The 24,472-nt window shown below is 35.2% G+C and overlaps 1 protein-coding gene across 6 annotated transcripts in view; it reads left to right on the forward strand.

The window, feature by feature from the left end:
• The window catches only part of USP47 (ubiquitin specific peptidase 47), a 102,656-nt gene that overhangs the window by 19,214 nt on the left and 58,970 nt on the right, over positions 1 to 24,472 (forward strand). For 2 of the 6 annotated variants that reach the window (XM_036259253.1, XM_036259254.1), the window contains exons 2-5: positions 6,714 to 6,773; positions 13,683 to 13,886; positions 16,703 to 16,816; positions 18,531 to 18,669. In XM_036259253.1, the coding sequence (XP_036115146.1) occupies positions 6,714 to 6,773; positions 13,683 to 13,886; positions 16,703 to 16,816; positions 18,531 to 18,669 (517 nt within the window). Of the gene's footprint in view, positions 1 to 6,713; positions 6,830 to 12,671; positions 12,720 to 13,682; positions 13,887 to 15,248; positions 15,354 to 16,702; positions 16,817 to 18,530; positions 18,670 to 24,472 lie in introns of those variants that run through there. The other 4 variants (XM_036259251.1, XM_036259256.1, XM_036259257.1 and 1 more) reach the window with 4 other exon arrangements.

Consider the following 24,472-nt stretch of genomic DNA (forward strand, 5'->3'; position numbering starts at 1 on the left):
ATATTAATTTTTTAGAGTTTAATATCATATACTAGCCTCATAATATGATTTGGGAGCATTCCTCATATTCTGTAACTGTGAAAAATTTCTATAAAACATGACTGGTTTATCTTTGAGTATTTGGTAAAATCTTTAGTGAAATTATCTAGGCCTGGAATTTTTTTGTTTTATTAAAAGATTTTTAACTACTAATTCAATTTGTTTAATGACTTTAGGGCTATTGAGATTTTCTTTTGAGTTTGTTTGATAAGTTATATTTTCTGGGAATTTATCCATTTCATATGTCTTCAAATATATTGGCATAAATTTGTGACATTCTTCTATCTTTTTTGTTGTATCTATACTTATATACCCTTATCCATAATATTTTTGTTCCTTCCTTTTGGGGCATTGATCTTACCAGTGGTTTGTCATTAAGGGTTTTGTTGTTTAATAGAACCAATTTTTTGCTTTGATAATTTTCTTCATAATATTTTTATTTTCTATGTCATTAATTTCTGCTTTTACCTTTTATTTCTTCTGCTGCTTTAGCAATATGGCAAAGAGTTTGCTGTTTTGGTTTGTTTTCTGCCTTCTAGGGACCAGCTATAGCCCTAGGCAGCTTAGCACCAGAGAACTATTTTTTCAGCTCTAAGTTTTTAGAGTTCTTCATTCAGAGTTCGGTGATCACTCTTCATCTTAACATCAGCCTATTCCCATACAGGCTCATCTATTCTGCTGGAAATCTCTGCTTTCCCACCAATACGCTATACAAGTTTTAATATATAATATTTTTATTATCATTTGGTTCTAAATATTTTCTAATTTCCATTATTATTTTTTCTTTGACCCATGATTTAGTGTTTCTTAATTTTGTAATTATATATATATTTTTGTCATTTATATTTAATTTACTTGCATTATAGTGAGAGAAAGTGTTCTATATATCAGTCCTTTGAAATTTGTTGAGACTTGCTTTATAGTAAAGACCAATATCAGTTTAGTTTTTATAAATGTTCTATGTATGCTTTAAAAGAAAAAAATGTATATATATGTATAGTAGTTGTTAAGAATACCTTTTCATATATGCATTAGATTCGAGGCTTGTTAATTTTGATGTCTGTTCTGTGTCTTTGAATTTTGTGTTATTACTTTAATTTTAGCCATTCTGATAGGTGTGTGGTAATACCTCGTTGTTTTAATTTGCATTTCCCTATTGGCTAGAAATGTTGAACATCTTTTCATGTGCTTATTTGCCATCTGTTATGCTCTTCATCGAAGTGTCTTATGATTTTTGCCTATATTCTAATTAGATTATTTGCTTTTTTATTACTAGATTTTCAGAGTTCTTTAGATATTCTAGATACTAGTCCTTTGCTTGTTATGTGGTTTGAAATATTTTGTCTCAGTCTGTAGTTTGTCTTTTCATTCTTTTTTTTTTTTTTTAATCCTCACCCGAGGACATTTTTCCATCCTTTGTTCAGATAGAGCGGGAGGGTGAGAGAGGAAGAGAGAGAGAGAGAAACATCGAAGTGAAGGGACACATCGAGTGGCTGCCACCCGCACGACCAACCAGGGCCGGGGACAAACTGCAACCGAGGTACGTGCCCTTAGCGGGAACCGAACCCAGGTCTCTCTGTACCGCAGGCCGACGCTCCAACCGCTGAGCCAAACCGGCCAGGGCTGTCTTTTCATTCTTAACAGGGTCTTTGCAAAGTAGATATTTCTACTTTTGATGCAATCCAATTTATTAATTTTTCCTTTTATAGATTCTGCTTTTGATGTTAAGTCTGTGAACTATGCCTAGCCTTAGCTCTGGGAGATTTTTTCCTATATTTTTTCTAAAAATTTTATAGTTTTATATTTTTCATATTCATGACCCATATACAATTAATTATTGTTTAAGGTGAGAGGCTTAAGTTGAGTATTATTATTATTATTATTATTATTTTTTTTTTTTTTGCCTATGGATGTCCATTTGTTTCATCACCATTTCTTTTTTTTGAGAGGAGGGAGAGGGAAAGAGAGATGAAAATATCAATGAACGTCAGTTGGCCGTCTCCTACATGCTCCCAACTGGGGATAAGGCCCACAACCTGGGCATGTGTCCTGACTGGGAATTGAACTGGCAACCTCTTGGTGCAAGGGTTGACGCTCAACCACTGAGCCACACAGGTCGGGCCCATCACCATTTATTGAAAAGACTATCTTTCCTCCATTGAGTTGCTTTTGTACTTAGTCAGACATCAGTTCGGCATATTTTTGTGGATATATGTTGTTTTCCATTAATCTGTATATCTTTCCCTCTACCAGTACCACATAATCCTGATTACTGTAGGTATAGATAAGTCTTGAAATTGAGTAGACTGATTCTTCTTACTTTTAGCTGTTCTAATTTCTTTGCCTTTTCTTCTTCTTTTTTTAATCCTCACCCAAGTACATTTTTGCATTTATCTTGAGATAGAGCGGGAGGGAGGGAGAGAGGAAGAGAGAGAGAGAGAGGCATCAATGTGAAAGAGACACATCAAGTGGTTGTCACCCACACGATCCCAACAGAGGCCAGGGACAAACTGCAACCAAGGTACGTGCCCCTAGCTGGAACTGAACCCCGGGCCTCTCTGGTCTGCGGGCCAATGCTCTAACCGCTGAGCAAAACTGGCCAGGGCCCTTTGACTTTTCATATAAATTTTAGAATAATCTTGTCTGTATCTTCAAAAATTCTTGCTGGGATTTTGATAGGCTTTGCTTTAAAACTATATATCTATTTGGGAAAAATTGACATCTTTACTAGATTGAGTCTTCCATTGTAAGAACACATTATGTCTCTCCATTTATTTAGAACACACTTTGCCTGATGATTTCAGTTCTTTTAATCTTTTGAAATTTATTTTATGGCCCAGGATGTGGTTTGTCTCAGTTATATGTTCTTTGGGCAATAGAAGAGAATGTAAGTTTTATCCTTTTTGATTGGAATGTTTTATAAATGTTGATTAGATCCTGTTGGTTGATGGTATTTTGGGGTTTTCTGTGTAGTAGTTCTAGCAATTGTTAAGAGAGAGAGATGTTGAAATCTCCTAACCATAATTTTAGATTTATTTAATTATTCTTTCAGTTTTACCAGTTTTGGCTTCATACATTTTACAGCTCCATTGTTCGGCTCATACACATTTAAGATTGCTATGTTTTCTTGGTGGGTGGACCCTTTTATCATTATATAATGTTTCTCTCTGTCTTTGATAATTTTTATTGTTCTGAAGTCTGCTTTATATGATATTAAGTTTTAAAATTAACTCCTGCTTTCTTTTGATTAATGATTACATGGTGTATTTTCTCTATCCTTTTATTTTCATATAAAATACTTTACACGAAATATTTTATATACAAATTAATATAACATTTAATATATCACGTATTTGACATAATTATATATGTGTATGTGTATTAAGTTTTGTAGAGACAGAATATAGTTGGGTCATGTTTTTAAATCTACTCTGTCAATATATGTCTTTTGATTGGTTTACTTAGACCTTTTGTATTTAATGTAATGATTAATATGTTAGAGCTTAAGTCTGCTAGTTTATTTTGTGTTTTTTGTTCTTTCTGTTTTCCATTTTTCTGTTGTCTTTTACTTGCCTTCTCATGAGTTACTTGAACATTTTTAAAAATTCTATTTTGATATATCTGTAGTGATTTTGATTGAGCATTACATTAGATATACCAATTTAGCAGAGTCTACTAGTGTCATTATTTTACCAGTTTAACTGAAATGTAGAAACTTTACCTCCTTTTATGTCTCTTTATTCTCCCTTGCTTATAATATAATTATGTTAAATATGTCCTCTACTTACATTTGTAACCACATCAATTTTTACTTCAACTGCCAGCCATTTAGTAAAAACTCAACTGGAGGAGAGAAGTAGATTGTGTTTAGGTATATTTTGCTTGCCATATTCTTCCTTCCTGATGTTCTAAGGTCCTTCTTTGGTTATTCCCTTTTTATTTAAAAATTTTTCTTTAGGGTTGCTCTACTGGAGACAAATTCTTTTTAAACTTATTTTAAATTTTTAAAATATATTTTTATTGATTTTTGGGAGATAGGAAGGGAGAGAGGAACATCAACATTGATCATCCACCTTTTGCATGCCCCCTACTGGGGATTAAGCCTGCAACCCCAGCACGTGCCCGGACTGCGAATCAAACTGGTGACCTCTTGGTGCATGGGTTGATGCTCAACCACTGAGCCACATCAGCCATGCGAAACAAATTCTTTTAGTTTTCCTTCATCTGAGAATGCCTTGAATTCTGTTAGACTACTAAAGCCATTCTTGGGTCATTCCTGAAGGACATTTTTGGGGGTTATAGTATTATGGGTTAGCAGTTATTTTCTGTAAGCAGCTGAAAAATATTGTTCAACTTCCTTCTGGCCTCTGATAAGAAAATTGTCCCACTTTCTGTGTTTGTTTTTGCTCTCTGTCTTATTTTTTTTTTAATTGTTTCTATTGCTGTGTCTTAAAGATTTTATTAATCTTTTCTTCAATGATACCTAATCGGTTAATCCCATCCATTATATATTTTATCTCAGATGTTGTACTTCTCATCCTAAAAATTTGAGATGAATCTTTTTTGTGTCTTCCATGTTTTTCTTTAGCATAGTCTTTTCTACCTTTTTTTTTTTAATTTATATTTATTGTTGAAAGTATTGCAGATTTCTCCCCTTTCCCCCATTGACCCCTCCACCCCAGGCCTTCACCTTCTTGAAATATAGAATATAGTTATAAACTTTCTATGTTCTTGTTTACTAATTCTATCATCTGTATTATTTCTGGGTTGGTTTTTATTGATTGATTTTTCTCCTCATTATGGGTCATAGTTTCCAGATTTTTGTTTTGTTTTGCTTTGTTTTTTGCAGGCCTATTTATTTTGGATTAGATGGCAGACATTGTGAATTTTACCTTGAAGGCTACTGGGTATTTTTTATTCCCATAAATATTCTTGAGCTTTTTTCTTGGATGCAGTTTACTGGTAAACAGTTTGATCCTTTCGAGGATAATTTACTTATACACACAGTTTGATCCTTTCAAGGCTTGCTTTTAAACTTTGTAAGGTTGGACCAGAGTTGTTTTTAGACTAGGTGTAATATGGTCCCAATACTGAGATAGCACTCTTCCCCCAGTACTCTTATCTGATGTCCTGTGTATTATAAGATGTGTCCCCGTGTCCGCCCCCCCCCCATCCCCCCCACCCTCTTAACCCCCTCCCCGCTGCCATGGTGTAAACTGAAGTGAGTGAGCTGTAGGGATTCTTTCCTCTTCCTCAGATAGTTACTTTATGTGCATTTGCTGATGAGTACTCACAGGAGGACCGCTTCACAGATCTCTAGAACTTATTTACATAGCTTTCTTCTCTCCAGTATTCTGCCCTGTAAATTCTGGCCAAGTGGCCTCCTTGAACTCCCCACCTCATCTCTTGAACTCAGGAGGTTTGCTGGACTCTATCTGGCTTTTACCTCCCAGCACTGCAGCCTGGAAAGTGGCTTATCTGGTTTGTTTCTGCTTTCACAGGGATCACTGTCCTGTGTTGCCTGTTTAATATTTGAAAACTGTTGCTATATATATTTTATCTAGATTTTTAGTTGTTTAAGGTGGGGAGGGTAAGTTAGTCTGCTATTTCATCTTAGCTCATAGTGGAAGTTTTTTTTGGAGATAGACAATAAATAAGTAAAATGTAAACAAATATATCAGGTAGTTATAAGTACTGTGTAGAAACCTGAAGCAAGGGAGGGAAATGAAGAATAACAAGAAGATTGTTGTTGTTTTTTTCTCCTCACCCGGGAATGTTTATTGATTTTAGAGAGAGATATGAGGGTGAAACATGGATCGGTTGCCTCCTGTCATGCCCTGACCGGGAATCGAAGCTGCATCCTTTTGGATATAAGGGACAATATTCCAACCAACTGAGCTACCAGGTCAGGACACCAAGAGAAATGTAATTTTATATAGGATGGTGAGAGAGGGACTAGATTGAGAAATTGACTGTTATTTTGATTATCTTGTGTTATATATATAACAGTCTGCCCCCCCCCAACTTAGTGAATTTTGCTCACAGGTGTTAATTTAAACAAAGTTGGACTAGGGCAGCTTGTTTCCATTCTTAGGTGTCAGCTGGGGCAGCTGAAAGGCTTGGGGCTGGAATCATCTGAATGCTTTCTACTGCACATATATGGTGGCTGATACTGGTTGCCAGCATTGATCTCATTTCAGTTGTGGCTGGAACATCTACACATGACCTTTCCATGTGGCTCTATGTCTAACAACATAGTGGTTAGGTTCTCATCACTAAATGAGATGATGGATGCTGACTAAACTTGTTGTGCTAATACCAATACAATGTTATATGTTGATTATATCTCAGTAAAACTGGGGACGTATTATGTGACTTAGAACATCTGATTTATACACAGTTCTTAAGCTACCACTCTATAAAATGTGGTTGTTTTTCATGTTAATGTTATTCTTTATAACTATAGCACAGATTTTCAGTAACCGTATAAAAGTAATTGAGGTCTAAGATAAAAATTACAGATGTAATTTATGAATAAAATTCTAGATAGTATGATACTTTAATACATATTTTATTTGAAAAATTTGTCTTTAGGTTAATTGTTCTAATTTCACTGTCTTACCTCTGTATTTTAAAGAAATAATTGTGATTATTTTGTTCTCTATATATCATAGGATGTGTTTTGGAGATGCAGACAAAATATCTTTGATGAAATGAAGAAGAAATTTTTACAGGTAGACTGCTGATGTAATTGCTTTAGTGTGATAATCAGCAGAGCAAGTAACAGCATGTTAGTATGTTTATTTAATAACAAGGCATGTGCTAAGTTTTATGCTTGTTTAACTATTTTATTTCTACCCAATTTTAATAATAAGAAAGTCACCTTAAATGAATATATTTCTGATAGTCCTTGTTTTCTAACAAGTGAATGAGGGGGAAAACTGATACAAAAACCACAAGAATCCTTTGTTTTGACTTTAAGGTATATTAGTTGTCTCTCTCTTTTTTTTATCCTCACCCAAGGACATTTTTTGCGTTTATCTTCAGATGGAGCGGGAGGGAGGAAGAGAGAGAGAGAGAGAGATACAGCGATGTGAAAGAGACACATTGAGTGGTTGCCACCCACATGACCCCAACCAGGGCCGGGGACAAACTGCAACCAAGGTACATGCCCTTAGTAGGAACCGAACCCTGGCCTCTCTGGTCTGCGCGCCGGCGCTCTAACCCCTGAGCCAAAATAGCCAGAGCTGTCTCTTTTTTTTTAATCCTCACCTGAGTACACCCCTCCACTGATTATATTTTTAGATAGAGTGTAAGGGAGGGAGGGAGGGAAAGAGAAACATCAATTGGATGCCTCCAGAACCACCCCTACTGGACTGAGGACTGAACCCACAACTGAGGCACATGCCCTTGACCAGGAATCAAACCCGTGATTCTTAGGTCCACAGGCCGATACTCTAACGGCTGAACCACACTGGCCAGGGCAGTTGTCTCTCTCTCTCTTTTTTTTAATCCTCACCCCAGGACATTTTTCCATTTTTTGTTCAGATAGAATGGGAGAGAGAGAGAAGGAGAGAGAGAGACAGAGACAGAGACATTGATGTGAAAGGGACACATCGAGTGGCTGCCATCCACATGACCAACCAGGGCCAGGGACAAACTGCAACCGAGGTACATGCTCTTAGCGGGAACTGAACCCGGGTCTCTCTGGATCATAGGCTGACACTCTAACCGCTGAGCCGACACTCTAACCGCTGAGCCAAACCGGCCAGGGCTCTTTTTTTTTTTTTTTTTTACAGACATTTATTTTCTGAAGTATTAATGTTTCTGGGATTAAATAATTTAATAATTTAGAGTTCAAACCCAGACATCTTATTTGAAGAATTAAGCTATTAACTTCCTGATAGCCTGTTATATACTACAAACCTAAACTTTCCTGTGCTGGAGCATCCCTTTTTAACCTTTACTTAATACCTAATTTTTCTCAGATCCCTTTAGCTCTAAGTTTTTTACCCCAAGTGTTCTTCCTTTAATTTCTTCTGTTCTCTCCAAGTGACCTGTGGCAAGAGACCACTTAGAAACAGATCCTGTTAAATCAGAGTTTGCTGAGATGGTTGGAGTGAAATAGAGAGAGGAACTTAAAATAAAATAATCTTGTTTTTTTTAAACCATAAGTTAGGATTCCCATCACTACCCCAGAAATTGTCACTTGTAAAAATAGAAATGCTCAGTCTGAATGAGGTCGATAAGTTTAATAAATTTCAATCAGCAAAAGTATTCATATCATCGATTCTCTTTTTTAATGTACTACAGTATATTAAACATGAACTATGGCTATCCAGAAGGGTATTGTTTAAGACCTAATTTTGTAGCTCATAGCAGCTCCTCTGTCAAGATGAGATGGACTTATGTGTGTATGTATATTTTTTAAGTTTGCAACTGTAATACTATTATTTGTAATAATATTGAACAGAAGAAACTTTTGAGAGGAAATGGGCTGACTTTTAAATTTGTAGGTAAAGAGGACCCTTCTTAATATTTTAAAATTTCTTTATCTTAATTTTTTTCTCTTAGAAAAATCTGAATCTTAATAACTTTGAATTTTATTTGACATTGTTTTCATTTTTTTTTACCATGTAATGTTTAGTCATATATATATTTTTTTCTATCACCATTTATCCCCCCCATACCCTCCTCCACCTCTACCCATACACCTCCCCCTGCAGTCACCACACTGTTGTGCGCATGTCCATGAGTTCTTTCTCTTTTTTTTTTTTTTTGATCAGTCCCTTCACCCCCTAAGTTATTTTCTACATGTTAATGCCATTCTGAACATATACCATGAGTTATAAACCTTGTTTATTTTTTTGAAATAAGAAACACCTAGAAAGTATTTTTTATGAAACAAAAATGTTGATGTTAACTTCAGAGGGCTCAGATTTGAAATTAGAATGATTAAGAATGCTAGGAGCCACAATGACTCAAGGGGCAAACAGACATGCCTTCAGCGGGCTCTGAAATTTCTTAGGAGAACTATCTGTGTCAACCATTTGCAAATGTTCCTAGCAATGAGCCTATCGTTGGAAGAAAAATAAGTTTTCAATGAAAAATTCCAATATTTTTTACCTTTTGTAAATAAGACATTGGTTTTATTCTTTTCACTTGATATTTCAAAGATTCTTTGTTTCTGCAATGAGCATAGAGACAGATCACTTTTAGTGTTAATGTAACTGCTGTTGACTTTCCCCTTATTTTCACAAGTGTAATATTGCTATGAATTGTCCATAAAATAAGTAGTTTTAATTTTATGTTTTATAACTTTATTTTTGTACTTGGCTAGATTTTTTTTGTGTAGAAAACATTGTACCCCTCAAATAGCTCACCTAAGATACAATAAATGTTTTTTTCCTAGTGGAACATGCTTTAGACTTTTCTAAAACTTTGCACTTATTTTTCTCTTACCTGTTTTCTCTTATTCATCATAGAACTCTTTTGACTCAAAAACTGTGCTTCCTTCCATAAATTATATTCTATCCTCAGATATCTTACCTTAATACTGGGTTTAATACTTAAATGGGCACCCTCCTCCCTGACCTCCCTAACTATATCAACAGCATCATCACAACCCTTCCCAATTAGAGCTTGCCTGTGCTTAAATATATTTAGGTGTGTTTTTGTTATCTATCGTTATGGAACAGCCTACCCCAAAATTTAGTGCTTAAAACAACTAGTTTATTTGCCCCAAATTCTATGAGATTGTATTTGGGCAAAGGTTCAGCCAGTCAGTTATTTTGCTTCACATGACATTATCGGGGATCATTACTTGGCTCCATTTGGCTGGTGGCTGGCTTTGGATGGAATATGCGGGAAGGCTTTTTTCACATGTCAAACACCTCAGTGCTTCATGCAGTAGCTACTTTCTCTCTGTGTGGATTGTTAGGGCTTCCTCACAGCATGGTGATCTCAGGGTAACTGGATTTATTTTGTGATGGTTGACTTAGAAGAGGAAATGTTCCAAGAACTTCAAAAGCAGAAGCTGCTGATTTCTTTAGGTTCTGCATAGTATCACTTCTGTCACATTCTGTTGGTCCTAGCTGGTCACAAGGCCAGCCCAGATTCATGAGAAGAGGAAAAAGAAAAAAAGGGAAAAGAGTGGCAAAGCATTTTTAGCTATCTTTTAATTCATGTCAAGATGACATTGCTTTTTCCTTTGGGCATAATTAGGGTCAATCAGAGGTAGAACTCCAAAGAAACTAAGAAGAAAGATAGCTACGTTATTTTTCCAATTCTAACAAATACCTTTAAATGTTTTTGAAATCTGCATGTTTATTATAATATTATACAGTTATTTTTTTTTAAAACTTTTATAAAATTATTGGTACACCTTATTGCTGGTATCTTATAATTAAAGAAAAAATTTTTTTATCAGTTCCCAAATTGAGGGGAGAGAAAGATTTCACCTCAGTGTAATTAGTATTGGCAATGGTAATATAAAAAATTTAGATGCAGTTCATGGATGTTAACCACATATTAAATTAGAAATAAAGAATGGGCCGAAGGTTGGGTATAAAGTCATATGATTTACAAATGACTATATGAGAGCTTTAAAGAAGAGCAGAGATTTTTGTTTGTTCAAATTATCCTAAATTGAATTTAAGAGTGAAATGTGGCCTAGCCGGTGTGGTTCAGTGGATTGAGAGGTCCTGGTTGTATTCCCGGTCAGGGCATATTGCCCAGGATTCTAGCTCGATCCCCAGTAGGGGATGTGCAGGAGGCAGCGATCAATGTTTCTCTCTCACATCGGTTTTTCTCTCTCTCACCCTTCCTCCCCCTAAAAAAATAAAAAATATATATTTTAAAAAAGAGTAACATGGGATTGACTAAAAAAATTCTGCTTATAGCAATTTTAAGGAAACAAAAGTGCACAAAGTGTTATATAGGTGTTCATCACAAAGTTATCTCTAAAGTGTAATAAAGTGTAGTCTAAGAGTCAGAAAAATAAAATTGATTGAACAAATTATTATTAATCAATGTAATAAAATATTCAGCCATTATAATAATGAGTTTTAAAAGTTTGATAAAGATTACATGATGTATTTATAAGTAAAGAAAGAAGTTATAAAGCAGCATGTATATTCTAACCCCATGTTTGTGTTTAAAAAGTGTAAGGGTGCCCAGCCAGTGTGACTCTGGATAGAGCATCGGTCCGACTGAGAGATCTCAGTTCAATTCCCAGTCAGGGCACATCCACAGTAAGGGGTGTGCAGGAGGCAGCTGATTGATGTATTTCTCTCACATTGATGTTTTTATCTCTCTCTCTTTCTCTTCCTCTCTCTCTGAAAAAAACAATAAAAACATTTTTTAAAAAGCATAGGGGTGTGTGTGTGTGTGTGTGTGTAGGAAAACTGTTTGGAAGGATATATACCAAAATGTTGATTAGTTTACCTCTGTGTTATGGGATTAACAGGTGATTTTCACTTTTTCTTTATACTCTATTTTTTTAAAAAAGGGAACAAAATTACTCATGTGCAAAGCACAGAAAAGAAAGTTTTGTCATTAAAAAGAATAAAAGGCATACATGGGATGAGATTTTGTGTTTACTGTCATACATTTAAGTCTTCAGATGAGATTCAACTGAGGATAATTTCCTCACATTTTTGGGTGAAAGATGAGGAGGCTGGCCTGGAGTGCCTGTACCTTGTGCTCATATTTAGAAAAAGAACTAGGAACTGGTCATGTCTGGCCATTTGTTGTTGCCACATCACCATTCTTATTGCTGCATCAGCACTTTTGATTTCTGAATTCTTAGGTAGGATCATTATCCTTGGACGATCAACTCCAGTGTATCTGGAGCTTTAAAAATCTGGCCACTACAGAATTTTATACCCAGAAAACTTGAACCTACCTCTAAAGTATACTATTGAAACTGTAAAAGTGGATCTTTTATAGTTGAAATTTAGTTGCTCACTCTTTTATCATAAACTAGTTTTCAAAAAGGTCCACTTTGTGTTTCTCAGTTTGGGATTAAAATGTGTAAAACAATTCATTACATGTTCAATATTACACCTTAAGTTTATAGGTAAAGCTTTTTTTCCTTTCTGAGAATTATATCAGTAATGCTCTTTTTTGTTGTTTATTTTATAGAAGTGTATTATCCTTTTCATTTTTAAATGGGTTATTGTTGGTAATTATTTTGATTTGTCTTAAATATAGTGCTAGCCAATATGTCTTAAACACTATACCTCTTTTATAACAGTTCATTTCTCCCCTAAAATAATTGGATTAAACTTAGATTCAGTGATCTCTTACTCAAAATTGTATATGACAGAAACAGATTATACTTATGTCACCCCATCAAACAAGCAAACAAGCCTTGTGGCTATTCTGTTTTCAATACTAGTAAATGATAATAATTATTCTTATTTAAAAATGGATAATATAGAAGTAACAAAAGGTTATATTGTAAAAAAAAAAAAAAAAAAAGAAGGAATACCAGATAGTACCAGTTTGTAGTTAATATTTCTGAAAATGGAGATGGTGAGATATCCTCTAGTTAAGGGACTGCTTGCACTTGACTTGATGGAATACATGAGATTTACATAATCAGATTTGCATATAAAATATTTTTCTAGATTGAAGGAAGACAATATTGGAAGAAGTTAAATTGCTATCATCTTGGTGTAAGATTCTGATTGCTGCAGGCAAGAATAAAAAGGACAGGAATTTGGTGATTGTGTGAGGTGAAGAGGAGGAAGGAGAAAAGGAAAATGTTTAGCTCTCTGGTTTTACCAGCTAGTTTGACGAAGTTGCCATTCATTGATTTGGGCATTACGGAGAAGGAGGGAAAGAACTGCTTCCATCAGTATCTAATGCTGCCTATTACCCCTGTGGAAAGTGGTAAAGAAAAGCAATTTCAATAGCTTTAGAGTGGACATAGCTTCTGGGAGAAAATGTCCTTTACATTTTTGACTTGATAATTACTGAGAAAGAAGGAAGGAGAATTTGTGACCCTAACTTTCTTCTACATTGGTAATTGAATTTCTTGTTTTTCAAAAGTTCTCTCTCTGTTGGCTGATTTGTTTGGATAAGCTTGTTCAGCTCCCAGTACGTTGATAATGGACTTTTTGGACATCTGGTCTATGGGTACAGCAGCATAAAGTCTGGAGGCCTGGTTGCCTGTGTCTTTTAGTAACGGATTTTGCAATCTTAGACAGTCCTCACTGCATTTCTACATAGTTCCCTTTCTGTTTCTTCAGGAGTCTCAGTCATGCTTGAAACATGCAAGGTGATAAATGGCACATTTTTAAGGATCAGATTTTATTTTCAACTGAAAATTGCTCAAGTGTACTATATTCATGGCTCGTTGACCACTGTATATAACCTTAAAAGATGAAAGGAAACATTCACAAGAATGACTGGATTTTTAAATATGCCCCAGTTTTTCCAAAATAAACTAATATAGTGCTTTTTATATGTTTGACATATCCATTAGATTGTTTCAGACATAAAGTAATATTAGCACAAAGAAAATAATATTTTGTGGGATATTTTAAAACATTTAATCATAGAAAATAAGGCTAATCATAATTGTTTTACTTTAAAGATAAATAATATTTGTGGGGTTTTGTTTGTTTTAATTTCAGATAGAAAATGCTGCTGAAGAACCTAGAGTCTTATGTATAATACAAGATACTACTAATTCAAAGACAGTGAATGAACGAATCACTTTAAATTTGCCAGCTTCTACTCCACTCAGAAAGCTCTTTGAAGATGTGGCCAACAAAGTAGGCTACATAAATGGAACCTTCGATTTGGTGTGGGGAAATGGAATCAATACTGCTGATATGGTAAAACCCTAGACTTAAAGCATCTTTTTTTTAAGGGGCTAATAATATTAAAGTTGTTATTATTGTTGGTATAAGTTAAATCCTGGAACCCCTTTTAATAAAAGCAAGATTGTAATAGTGAGATCCTACGTACAACTCAATAGTTATATCCCTCTTCATCCCTTTTCCTTCCTTCCAAATTCAGTATTTGCTTATCCTAAAGTTTACACCATCTGTTTTTTTTTTTTTTTTTAATTCATGTAAGATGACTATCATATTGTGTCAATTACAGAAAATTTTCGGTATCTACTGAATGGAATGATTTTCTTCTTGTATTTAAAATGAAAAATGCATGATATAATATATGCATTTTATAATTTAATTTTTAGAAAAGAAGAAAAAAGTGTATATAGAAAGAAAAATGAGCGAAAAGGATATACACACCAATGTAATGGCAAGTGAAATTAAATGTGTATTCCTATGATATTTGCAGGGTATAGTTTTGATTGGCCCCATAGAAGAATCCAAGGTGTTTAATGTTGCCTGATATGCCTTTAAAATTCATAGTTTGCTTTTTATTCCATAATATACTTGTTTTTTATTTTTATTTCATCCTCACCCGAGGATATTTTTCTATTTATCTTCAGGTAGGGAGAGAGAGAGAAACATTGACGTGAGAGAGATACATCGACTGGTTGCCTCCCGCACCACCCCAACTAGGGTTGGGGACAAACCGCAACCGAAGTACATGCCCTTGGCTGGAATCGAACCTGGGACTCATTAGTCCACTGCTGAGCCAAACCAGTCAGGGCTATAATTGTTTTTTAAAATATAGCACTATTAGTCAAATTTTTTCTCTGAAATTGATTAGTAAAACTTGGTAGTCCAACAAAGTATACAAAAGAGAAATAATATTTAATCTGAAACTTTGAATGCTCCCTATTATATCACCATGTCACTTGTAGTGTTGTCTCTTTTTCAGTTTAAAGGAAGGTTTATACTGTCATATATGTCTACCCAAGTCTTATTTATATGTCACATTTAAGAAGCCTTACTTTTCCTCATGCAACTTTAAAAGGAATCTCTTTTTCTTTGTCCTCCTATTCCATTTTTTCTTCTGTGCCATCAGTCTCCTTTTATTATAGTTGTCACTAGTTTGTGTCATTCCATTTGGTAGAATGTATTTTGATGGCTAGGACCTCATAGTATTAATTTTGTATCCTCTATAGATACTCCCTTTAGGTACTAAAAAAATGTGTATTACATTAGTATCTACATAGCTTCAAATAGCTCTATGTCAGGATTACTCTTTCTCTTTCTTTAGCTATGGCTGTTCTTAAGTACTTGGTTTATATATTTTTATTCTCCTGTACATTTCTACAGGTAAACTTTCACCTGCTTACTGCACAATGCTGAAATGTATGCTTCTCTGAAAACCTAGCCTATTTAGCTACTCACCAACTTGTACACATAGACACATTTATTGAGGTAAAACCCCTATATATTTGAGCTGTATCATCTGTTCTTTTATTTCCTGCCAGAGAATGTGAGGGACCCAAAGATACCTTTCCTCTTTCTGTGTGGCTTCTCATAGCTTCATTTCAGTTTTCTATCTCCTATTTTTCTTACAAATTTTTAGAACCAAAGATAAGAAATAAATTATATAGTTTATTTTATTTCCTTGGCACTTGTTTTGCACTTACTAGGTACCTAGTATTGTTCTAATACTACACTCTATACAAACATAACCTCACTGAATCATTATAATCACTTTACAAGGTAGGTGATGTTATAGCCTCATATTACAGCTAAGGTAACTGAGTGATGGGGAAGTGAAGTAATTTTAACTTGCCCAAAGTCACATAAATATCAAGAGAAAAAATCACTTAAGTTGTTTTATTTGGTCCTTAATACCTCTGCTTTTTTAAAATGTTACTTTCCTAAGAAATAAAGACGTTTTTGTAAAATAAGTCTTTTTTAGGAGACATTTCTCATGTCTTTAAATTACGTTAAAAAACAATTCTTACTATAACAAAAAAATTTTTTAAAACAAAAGAATATGGTGTTCATTTCATCATGCATTTTTCTCAACAATGCACTGGGGTGTGGGTGAGTAGGGCTTGGAGCATACAGAGCTTCGTCTCTCATTCAACAACTAGAGTGTATTACAAGGACAGCTAGGGTCGATAAAAAAGAGTTAGGTAAAGAGTAAATGTCTTAGATTTTCATTTGCAAAGGATGATCACTTTTATTCCCCAGGGATCCTCTAGATCCTGGCAGTAGACTTAAAATAGGTATCGTTTACTAGGAGAGGATTTTCTTTAAGGGGTCTTTCTAAAGGTGCCCATTTTGTTATATTACATAATTATTTTGGATTGTTTAGTATGGTACTTATCTAGGAATTCTCAATATATTCATATGTAAAAACATTTTTAGGTTTTAGTATAAAATTATCTTTAGTTCATTTTCATGAAAATTCATTAAATATTATATTGCATACAATTTAGAGAACATAAAACACACATGTTCATAATTTTCTTTGTGTAGTACTTTACATTAGTTCTTAACCTTTACCTTTTCTCTTTTCAATTTTTAGACATTGGGGAATGGGAGCATCTGGGATACCTGTCAGTATATGCACTGTCACAGGACTTAGCCATTCCAGTACACAAGTAAATGAGTTAATTCCAAGTGTAGATTAATAGAACTCACTGGAATCTTTCCTTAAAAAAATTATTTGAGCCCAGTAATTGTCTATTTGCATATTACATACTTGTTTTATTTTATTATTACAATTAATGTTTTTCATAATCTGATATTTTACTTTATGTTCATAGGCTCCACTAGATCATACCAGTGACAAGTCTCTTCTTGATGCTAATTTTGAGCCAGGAAAGAAGAATTTTCTGCATTTGACAGATAAAGATGGTGAACAGCCTCAAATACTGCTGGTAAACTATTTAGAAAGCCCTAGATTCATAACTTTTGTGCACTGTCACCTATTTTGGAAGCAGTTTTTCAAAGGAAGGAGTCGAGATGTGTTTTGTAATTTATGTATAATGAATTACTTTTCTTTTTTATGTTGATTTGTTATATTTGTTCACCTGGTTACACTGTTATTTGTGTCTATAGTCCGTTTCAATGCTGGGAATACAGGTTACAGTCTTAAAGACTACCACCACAGCAGGGTTGGGGGTGGGTCTAGGGTCAGTTAAAATGCCACAAAGATCACCTACTGTGTTTCAGTGTCCTTTCCTTTGGTTAAGCATTCACTTGGTTGCTGTAAATCTTTGACAGTTTTGCCCCAAGTTTTTTGGTATTTTGGAGAAGGGACATCTTCAGAATCCTCTACTGTTCCATTTATGTTCCCACTCCCTGCCACCTTTGGGGGAATGGTCAGTTTGTATATTATATATTTCTATTCTTTTAGTTGTTTACTCCAGTTCATATTTTGATATGATTTCCTATCTGGTCTAGTGACCTTAGAGATTATCTAACCCACTAACTCCCAGTTTGAGAAGAAAACCTAGTCTGATTTAACTTTGCTATTTTATGGACTGACAAAAGGAAGGCTCAGAGAGTTTATGGACTTTTTCAGAACCCTTCTCTTTAATGAAACTTTCCATAGGAAAAGTTCTGTTTGATACTTTTCATTTAGAAGTCTGTTGTAAATTAGAATGCCTCTCTGGACAGTAAGTAATAATTAAATGTAGGGCATCCATACTGAAGCAGTAACAGAATATGCTCTCTGACCCTCTTTAATTTCATTTATTTTTATGAGATGGTGAGAAAATTTTGGTTAGTCTGACATTGAAATGGGCTAAAAAATTTAGGGCCCTCTAAATTCACAATTCGGAAATTTATGTTTTAAAATGCATAGTAATTACTCTTCAGCTCTGTCTTTTTTTTTTTTTTATCCTCACCCGAGGACATTTTTCCATTTTTTGTTCAGATAGAGCGGGAGGGAGAGAGAGGAAGAGAGAGAGAGAAACATCGACGTGAAGGGACACGTTGAGTGGCTGCCACCCACACGACCAGCCAGGGCCAGGGACAAACTGCAACCGAGGTACATGCCCTTAGCGGGAACCGAACCCGGGTCTCTCAGGACCGCAGGTCGACACTCTAACCGCTGAGCCAAACCGGCCAGGGCTCTTCAGCTCTGTCTTAATTGTGCTGATTTTATATCTTTTAATCCTTTTCAACATTTTTCTTATTAATGAGAGATTTCTTATTGGAGACAGTAAGAAACTGTTGATTTCATTCAACATTTAGTGAGTATCCTATACTTGCGAGGCCTACTTGACAAGGGTGATGTAAAAATTAGTGATATACTATCAAGAAGTTTACGATTGTACTTTTGATTTATTAGTACCAAAATATTTTCTTTTTCTTGTGTAAATGAAATTTGAAAATTAGTTAAAGTAAATTGGGAAAGTAAGGACTTTGGAAGGAGGTATGAACAACTCTTCAGAGTGTTTCATATTAAGCATCCTTCTAACCTTCCTACTGGAAATGTTGAGGGTTTATACTCCTTTAAATGTCTTGATGGTAACAGTAATAGTAATGCCTCATGTTTTTTCCCTTGCCTCAGCAATTAGTATGTCTTTTTTTCATTGTTTTAGTAACATTTTCCATTTAGTAAATATTGATTATGCTGTGTTTTAGGAGGATTCCAGCGCTGGGGATGACAGTGTCCAAGACAGATTTATAGGTCCGCTTCCAAGAGAAGGTTCTGTGGGCTCTACCAGTGATTATGTCAGCCAAAGCTACTCTTATTCATCTATTTTGAATAAATCAGAAACTGGTAAGATTTGTCATTGTTGTATTTTCATGAAATATAGCGCATTCGCCCAGAGTAATATTAGCAATCTCAAAATTAATCTCCTCATTTTGTGGATTAGAAAACTGAGACCCAGAGTAAGATAGCAGAAACAAAGTTAGGACAAAAATGTGGTCACCCTTTTCTCAACCCATTGTTGTTTTTACTGCATTGTTATTGCCACTGCTTAGTAATAAAGTAAAAAATATTCAATTTGGCCAGGATGGTGTGGTTCAGTGGATTGAGCATTGTCCCATGGACTGAGAGGTCCTGGTTCCATTCCCAATCAGGGCACATGCCCGGATTGCATGTAGGGGGCGTGTAGGAGGCAGCTGATCCTTGTTTCTCTCTCACATTGATGTTTCTATCTTTCCCTTCCTTTCTCTTTCTAAAAAAATCAATTAAAAAATATGTCGAATTTGTTTGTTTTTTTTTTAATTCTCACCTGAGGACATTTTTCCATTTTTGTTCAGGTAGAGTGGGAGGGAGAGAAAGGAACAGAGAGAGAGAGAAACATCGATGCGAAAGGTACACATCGAGTGGCTGCCACCCGCACAACCGACCAGGGCCGGGGACAAACTGCAACCAAGGTACGTGTCCTTAGCGGGAACCGAACCCAGGTCTCTCTGGACCGCAGGCGACGCTCTAACCGCTGAGCCAAACCGACCAGGGCTTGAATTTGTATTTTGAAGGAAGACTTATTTTTATTTATTTGTTAATCCTCACCTGAGGTTATTTTTCCATTGATGTGTTTTTGTTTTTTTTTAAGATAGAGTGGAAGGGAGGGAGGGAGAAGGAAGGAGGGAGAGAGAAACCATTGATGTGGATTGGTTGTCTCTCTCAAGACCGTGACTGGAGCTGGGGATTGAACCAGCAACCCAGGTATGTGTCCTTGACCATGAATCAAACCCAAGACCCTTGGGTCACCAGACCGACACTCTGACCACTTAGCCAAACTGGCCAGGGCAATACTTTACGTTTTGGTAAGTTTCTATTTGAATTTAATCTTAAATTAATGGCGCTGACTTCCTCTGGAAAGGAATGTCTCTGATATCTACTTTTGGATGTGGGATACTTTCATTTTGAAGCACATAAGCCAGGCTTATTTTATTAGATCTATTATGTTATCTTTCAGTTTAATCTAATAATGTATTTGACATTAATCATGCAGTGTAACAAGTCTATTAACTTTTTTCCAAATTTGATTAAACCTAGATTTTTAAAATTTTTTCAATTTATTGACTTGTGAAATGACTTTTTTTTATATAAAGGATATTCATTTATATGTGATTGATTAATTGCCTAAAAATATAATTTAGAACCCGGGTGGTGTGGCTCAGTTGTTGAACATTGACCCATGCACCAGGAGGTCACCGATTCGATTCCCTGTCAGTGCACATGCCCAGGTTGTGGGCCCAGTCCCCAGTGGGAGGCATGCAAGAGGCAGCCAGTCGGTGTTCTCTCGCATCGATGTTTCTATCTCTCTCTCCTCCTCCCTTCCTCTCTCTCTAAAATCAATAAAGGAAAAATATTATATATATATAAAATTTAGATACTTTTTCATATTATTTTCATCTTACAACAAACCTTTGCTGTAGATAATATTACTCATATTAGAAGAAATGGAAACTGGTTTTTAAAGAAGACTTTGATTTTGCAGCTAGTTAATGCTAGGTATGGCTTTCAAACCTTTAGTCTTAGAACTTCAAAACAGATGATTTTAAATATTACATGCAAATATCTGGTATAAAAAGAGAACTATATGGTTATATTGCACATTTTGTTTGAATATGATTTGTAACCTTCCATTTACTGTATTTTGTAATTAAAATGTAGACTAATTTTCTTATAACTAATCATTTGTGCAGGCGTAATGATGTATTCTGGAAACTGCAGTAAAAGCTAGTTGTGTTTGGTATTTCAGACCATTTGTATCAGTAGAACTTTATGCAGCAAACTACCATGAATACAAGGGAATGCAAAGTTATCTTCTATTTCAGATAATAGGAGACAATAAAGCTGTTTCTCATTACAGGGTCTTCAGTAGTGGTTCTCAAATTTCTATTTCTTAAAAAAAATCATTTAGGGATGGTATACTTGTTAAGAATGTAGGTTCCAGACCTGGTTGGTGTGGCTCAGTTTGTTGAGCGTCCTCCTGTGCACCAAAAGGTCACCAGTTCAGTTCTGGTCAGGACACATACCTGGGTTGTGGGCTAGATCCCCAGTAGGGGGCATGCAGGAGGCAGCCCATTGATGTTTATCTCTCACATTGATGCTTTTTTCTCTCTTTCACTCTCTCTATCCCCGACCCGCCCCTCTCCTTCCTTCCTCTCTCTAAAAATCAATAAAAACATATTTAAAAAAAATATATAGGTTCCAAAACAAGGCTGATTTAACTGCTTTGGAGCAGGCTGGGTAAATTGCATTTTGTTTTAAATAAACACCCTAGATTATTCTGAGATAGTTGGAATACCAAGAAAGTTCCATATTTAACCAATTAGATTCTTAAAATACTTGCTTTGTATTCTGACAACCAGTTCAGCCTTTATGCAACAAGTATTTACAAAACTCCTACTTTGTGCTGTGTACGACATGGCTCTTTGATGTCTATAAGTTCCTAAAGATTAAAACATACTTAAACAATATTTTCTTTCTGATTCTACAAATGTAATACAGATTCGTCGTCACACTGTAAAATGAAAAAAGTAAAAATCACTGACAGTACTCCTAGCAGAAACTACTTTTAGTGATTTGCTTATTTTTATCTTGTCTTTTTTTTCTATATGTATGCTTTTAAGAAAATAGGGTATTCATGATATGAGCAGATTTTTAATTTATATTTTTCACTTAATACTAGCATTTTTCAGTGCTACTAAGAAGTATTTTAATATGAGATTGAATATTAAAATGGCTGAAAGTTAGTGTTTTAGTACATGGCTTAGGGATTTAAACTGTTACTGGTTTGGTTTTTTTTTTTTTTTTCCTTTTTTTTTTATCCTCACTCAAAAACATTTTTCCATTTTTTTGCTCAGATAGAGTGGGAGGGAGATAGAGAGAGAGACATCGAGTGAAAGGGACACATCGAGTGGCCGCCACCCGCACGACCAACCAGGGCCAGAGACAAACCGCAACCGAGGTACGCACCCTCAGCGGGAACTGAACCCGGCTCTCTCTGGACCGCAGGCCGACGCTCTAACCTCTGAGCCAAACTGGCCAGGGCCTGTTACTGGTTTTATAATGAATATTCTTGCACATAAATTTTTATTTTCATCTTCAATTATTTCCTTAGGGTAAGTTCCCAAAAACTGAATTACCAACTTGAAATTTATTTTTAAAAACTTTGGAGGGCTTTGATATACATTGCCATGTTATTATATAGTCTTTATTTCCAGTTACTGTTCCTCACACACCTCTGCTCCTATCCTTTTTTCCACCTGTACATTTTTCTCCAGTATTCTGAGGTAGTGCCTGTCTAAATTGACATAGTCTATTAGCATCCCAAGGAGATGTGCTATAAAACTTATTTTGATCTCTAGATGGGTTTGTAAAATATCTGTGGTACATATAGACAATGGAATATTACTTGGCCATAAAAAATAATGAAATCTTACTATTTGTGACAGCATGGATGGACTTAGAGCATATTATGATAAGTGAAATGAGTCAGTCAGAAAAAGACAAATACTATATAATTTCACTTATATGTGAACCTAAAGAGCAAAATAAATGAACAAATGTAATAGAAACAGACTCATAGATAAAGAGAACAGACCGATGATTTCCAGAGTGGACGAGGGTTGGGAGACTGTGTGAAAAGGTGAAGGAGTCCTGGCTGGTGTGGCTCAGTTGGTTGAGCATCATCCCATGCATCAAAAGGTTGCCAGGTCAATTCCTGTTCAGGGAACATGCCCAGTTTGCAGATTTGATCCCTAGTTGGGGTGTATGCAAGATGCAACCAATTGATGTTTCTTTCTCACATCAATGTTTCTCTCTCTCTCTCCCCCTCTGCTTTTCTTTCTCTCTAAAATTAATAAAAACATTTTTTAAAAAATTTATAGCATAGGGAATATGGTCAGTAATATTGTAATAACTGGGCTTGGTGTCAGCTAGATATTTGAAATAATCGGGGAACACTTTGTAAAGTATATAATAGTCTAACCACTATGCTGTACACCTAAAACTAATACAAAATAATATTGAATGTAAACTGTAATTGAAGAATAAAGTTCAAATTAAGAAGACTTATTTTGTTAGTGACTTGATTTTGCATTTTCCTTAAGAAATTATTGTAAATCTTGCCACTGTGTACAAAATGTATTCATTGGAAAGTGCTCTTGTGATTCCCACTCAGGGCTCTAGAAACACATTTCTCTATAATGTAGTGGGCTTGGGGAATTAACATTCTTTCTTGTCTTCTTTGCCTACCACCTCTTTCTGGTAGCTAACCACTGTTGATAGAAAATGGTTGGGGGGTGGGGAGGTATGAATTCTGAGGAATAAGGAGTGGATTGAAGGCTGATGTGGACCCAAAGGTGATTAGAAATTATGTGACTGATTATGTTTCATTATATAAATGCGTATTTGTCCTTGGCCAGTTTCTTATAACAGTTCTTTTATCTATTATAGGAGTTTGCCTATTTGATTTCTACTTTATTACCTATTGGCTCTGTTCATGATTACTTTCTGCATGTCTCTACAAAATGGCATATGTTCTCACATTCTTCTCCCTTACTGGCTTATACTTAACAGTGTTTATTCACAACTGTTTCTGACATAGGTCCCACTTGATAATAGTTGTCATTTGAAGTTTGTTGATTTAGGCAATGCATAATGACAAAAGATTTCTATTAATTCAATAGCACTTTTAACTTATTAATCTCACTAACATCTCTTTATATTTTAAGAAAAGAGTAGTACATTTCTGGGAGACACTATTTATTCTGTTTAAATACAGTGTTAAATCAAGTACAAACACCAATAGGTTTCTATATGATTTTATTGCTAGTGGCAAAATAATGAGTGATGGCAAAAGTCAATTGCTATTACTTTCTCCTTCCCTTAAATCCCCTCCCCTACCACCCCCTTTTTTTAAGCCCAGGGAAGGAAAACAAGGTCAAAATAAATGACACATGATTTGTCTGTGGGTACACAGAGGACAATAGTAGTATTTTTAAAACTATAGGTAGAGTGGTTGTCCTTGACTGTTGAGGAATCGGAGAAGGAGATAGAGAAGAGGAGAAATCCCAGGCAGCTTTACCTGAGAAGTAGGTGCAGAATAACCTGGTCTCCTAGCCAGAGTGATGTCGTTTGTGGGGAAGTCTGTTTATATGAACTAAAAATGAAATAATGCTGAATCAGGCTGAATATACAGATTTCGGTTACTTGTAAGTCATATGCACTTCCCCCTCATGTGCACCTGCTGCTTACAGATTTGACCCCTGCCCTCACAGTCTGATGAGGAAGAAATATAAATGTAGAAGTAATTACAGAACAGTGAGATAAAATCTCTAATATAGATTAAGGACAGGGTGTTATGTAAACAGCTCAGGTGAGGAGTGGTTAGTAACTCAGGCAATTTATAATTATAAAAAATCTAAAAAAAATAGATATAAACACAGAGTTCTTAAAGATGGAAGCCTTTAGAAATCAAAGCTTGAACCTTCGTCCAAAGTGAAAGATGGATAGCTGCTTTGGCTCGTAGAATTGCACAGGTACAGATAGTATGGAATCTATTCCTCTTTTTCACAACTGACCAAGATTCATCATGCATATGTTTTGGTCTTTTCAT

This window comes from Molossus molossus, unplaced genomic scaffold (genome assembly GCF_014108415.1).
Source record: "Molossus molossus isolate mMolMol1 unplaced genomic scaffold, mMolMol1.p scaffold_m16_p_13, whole genome shotgun sequence".
NCBI classification, from domain to species: Eukaryota; Metazoa; Chordata; class Mammalia; order Chiroptera; family Molossidae; genus Molossus; species Molossus molossus.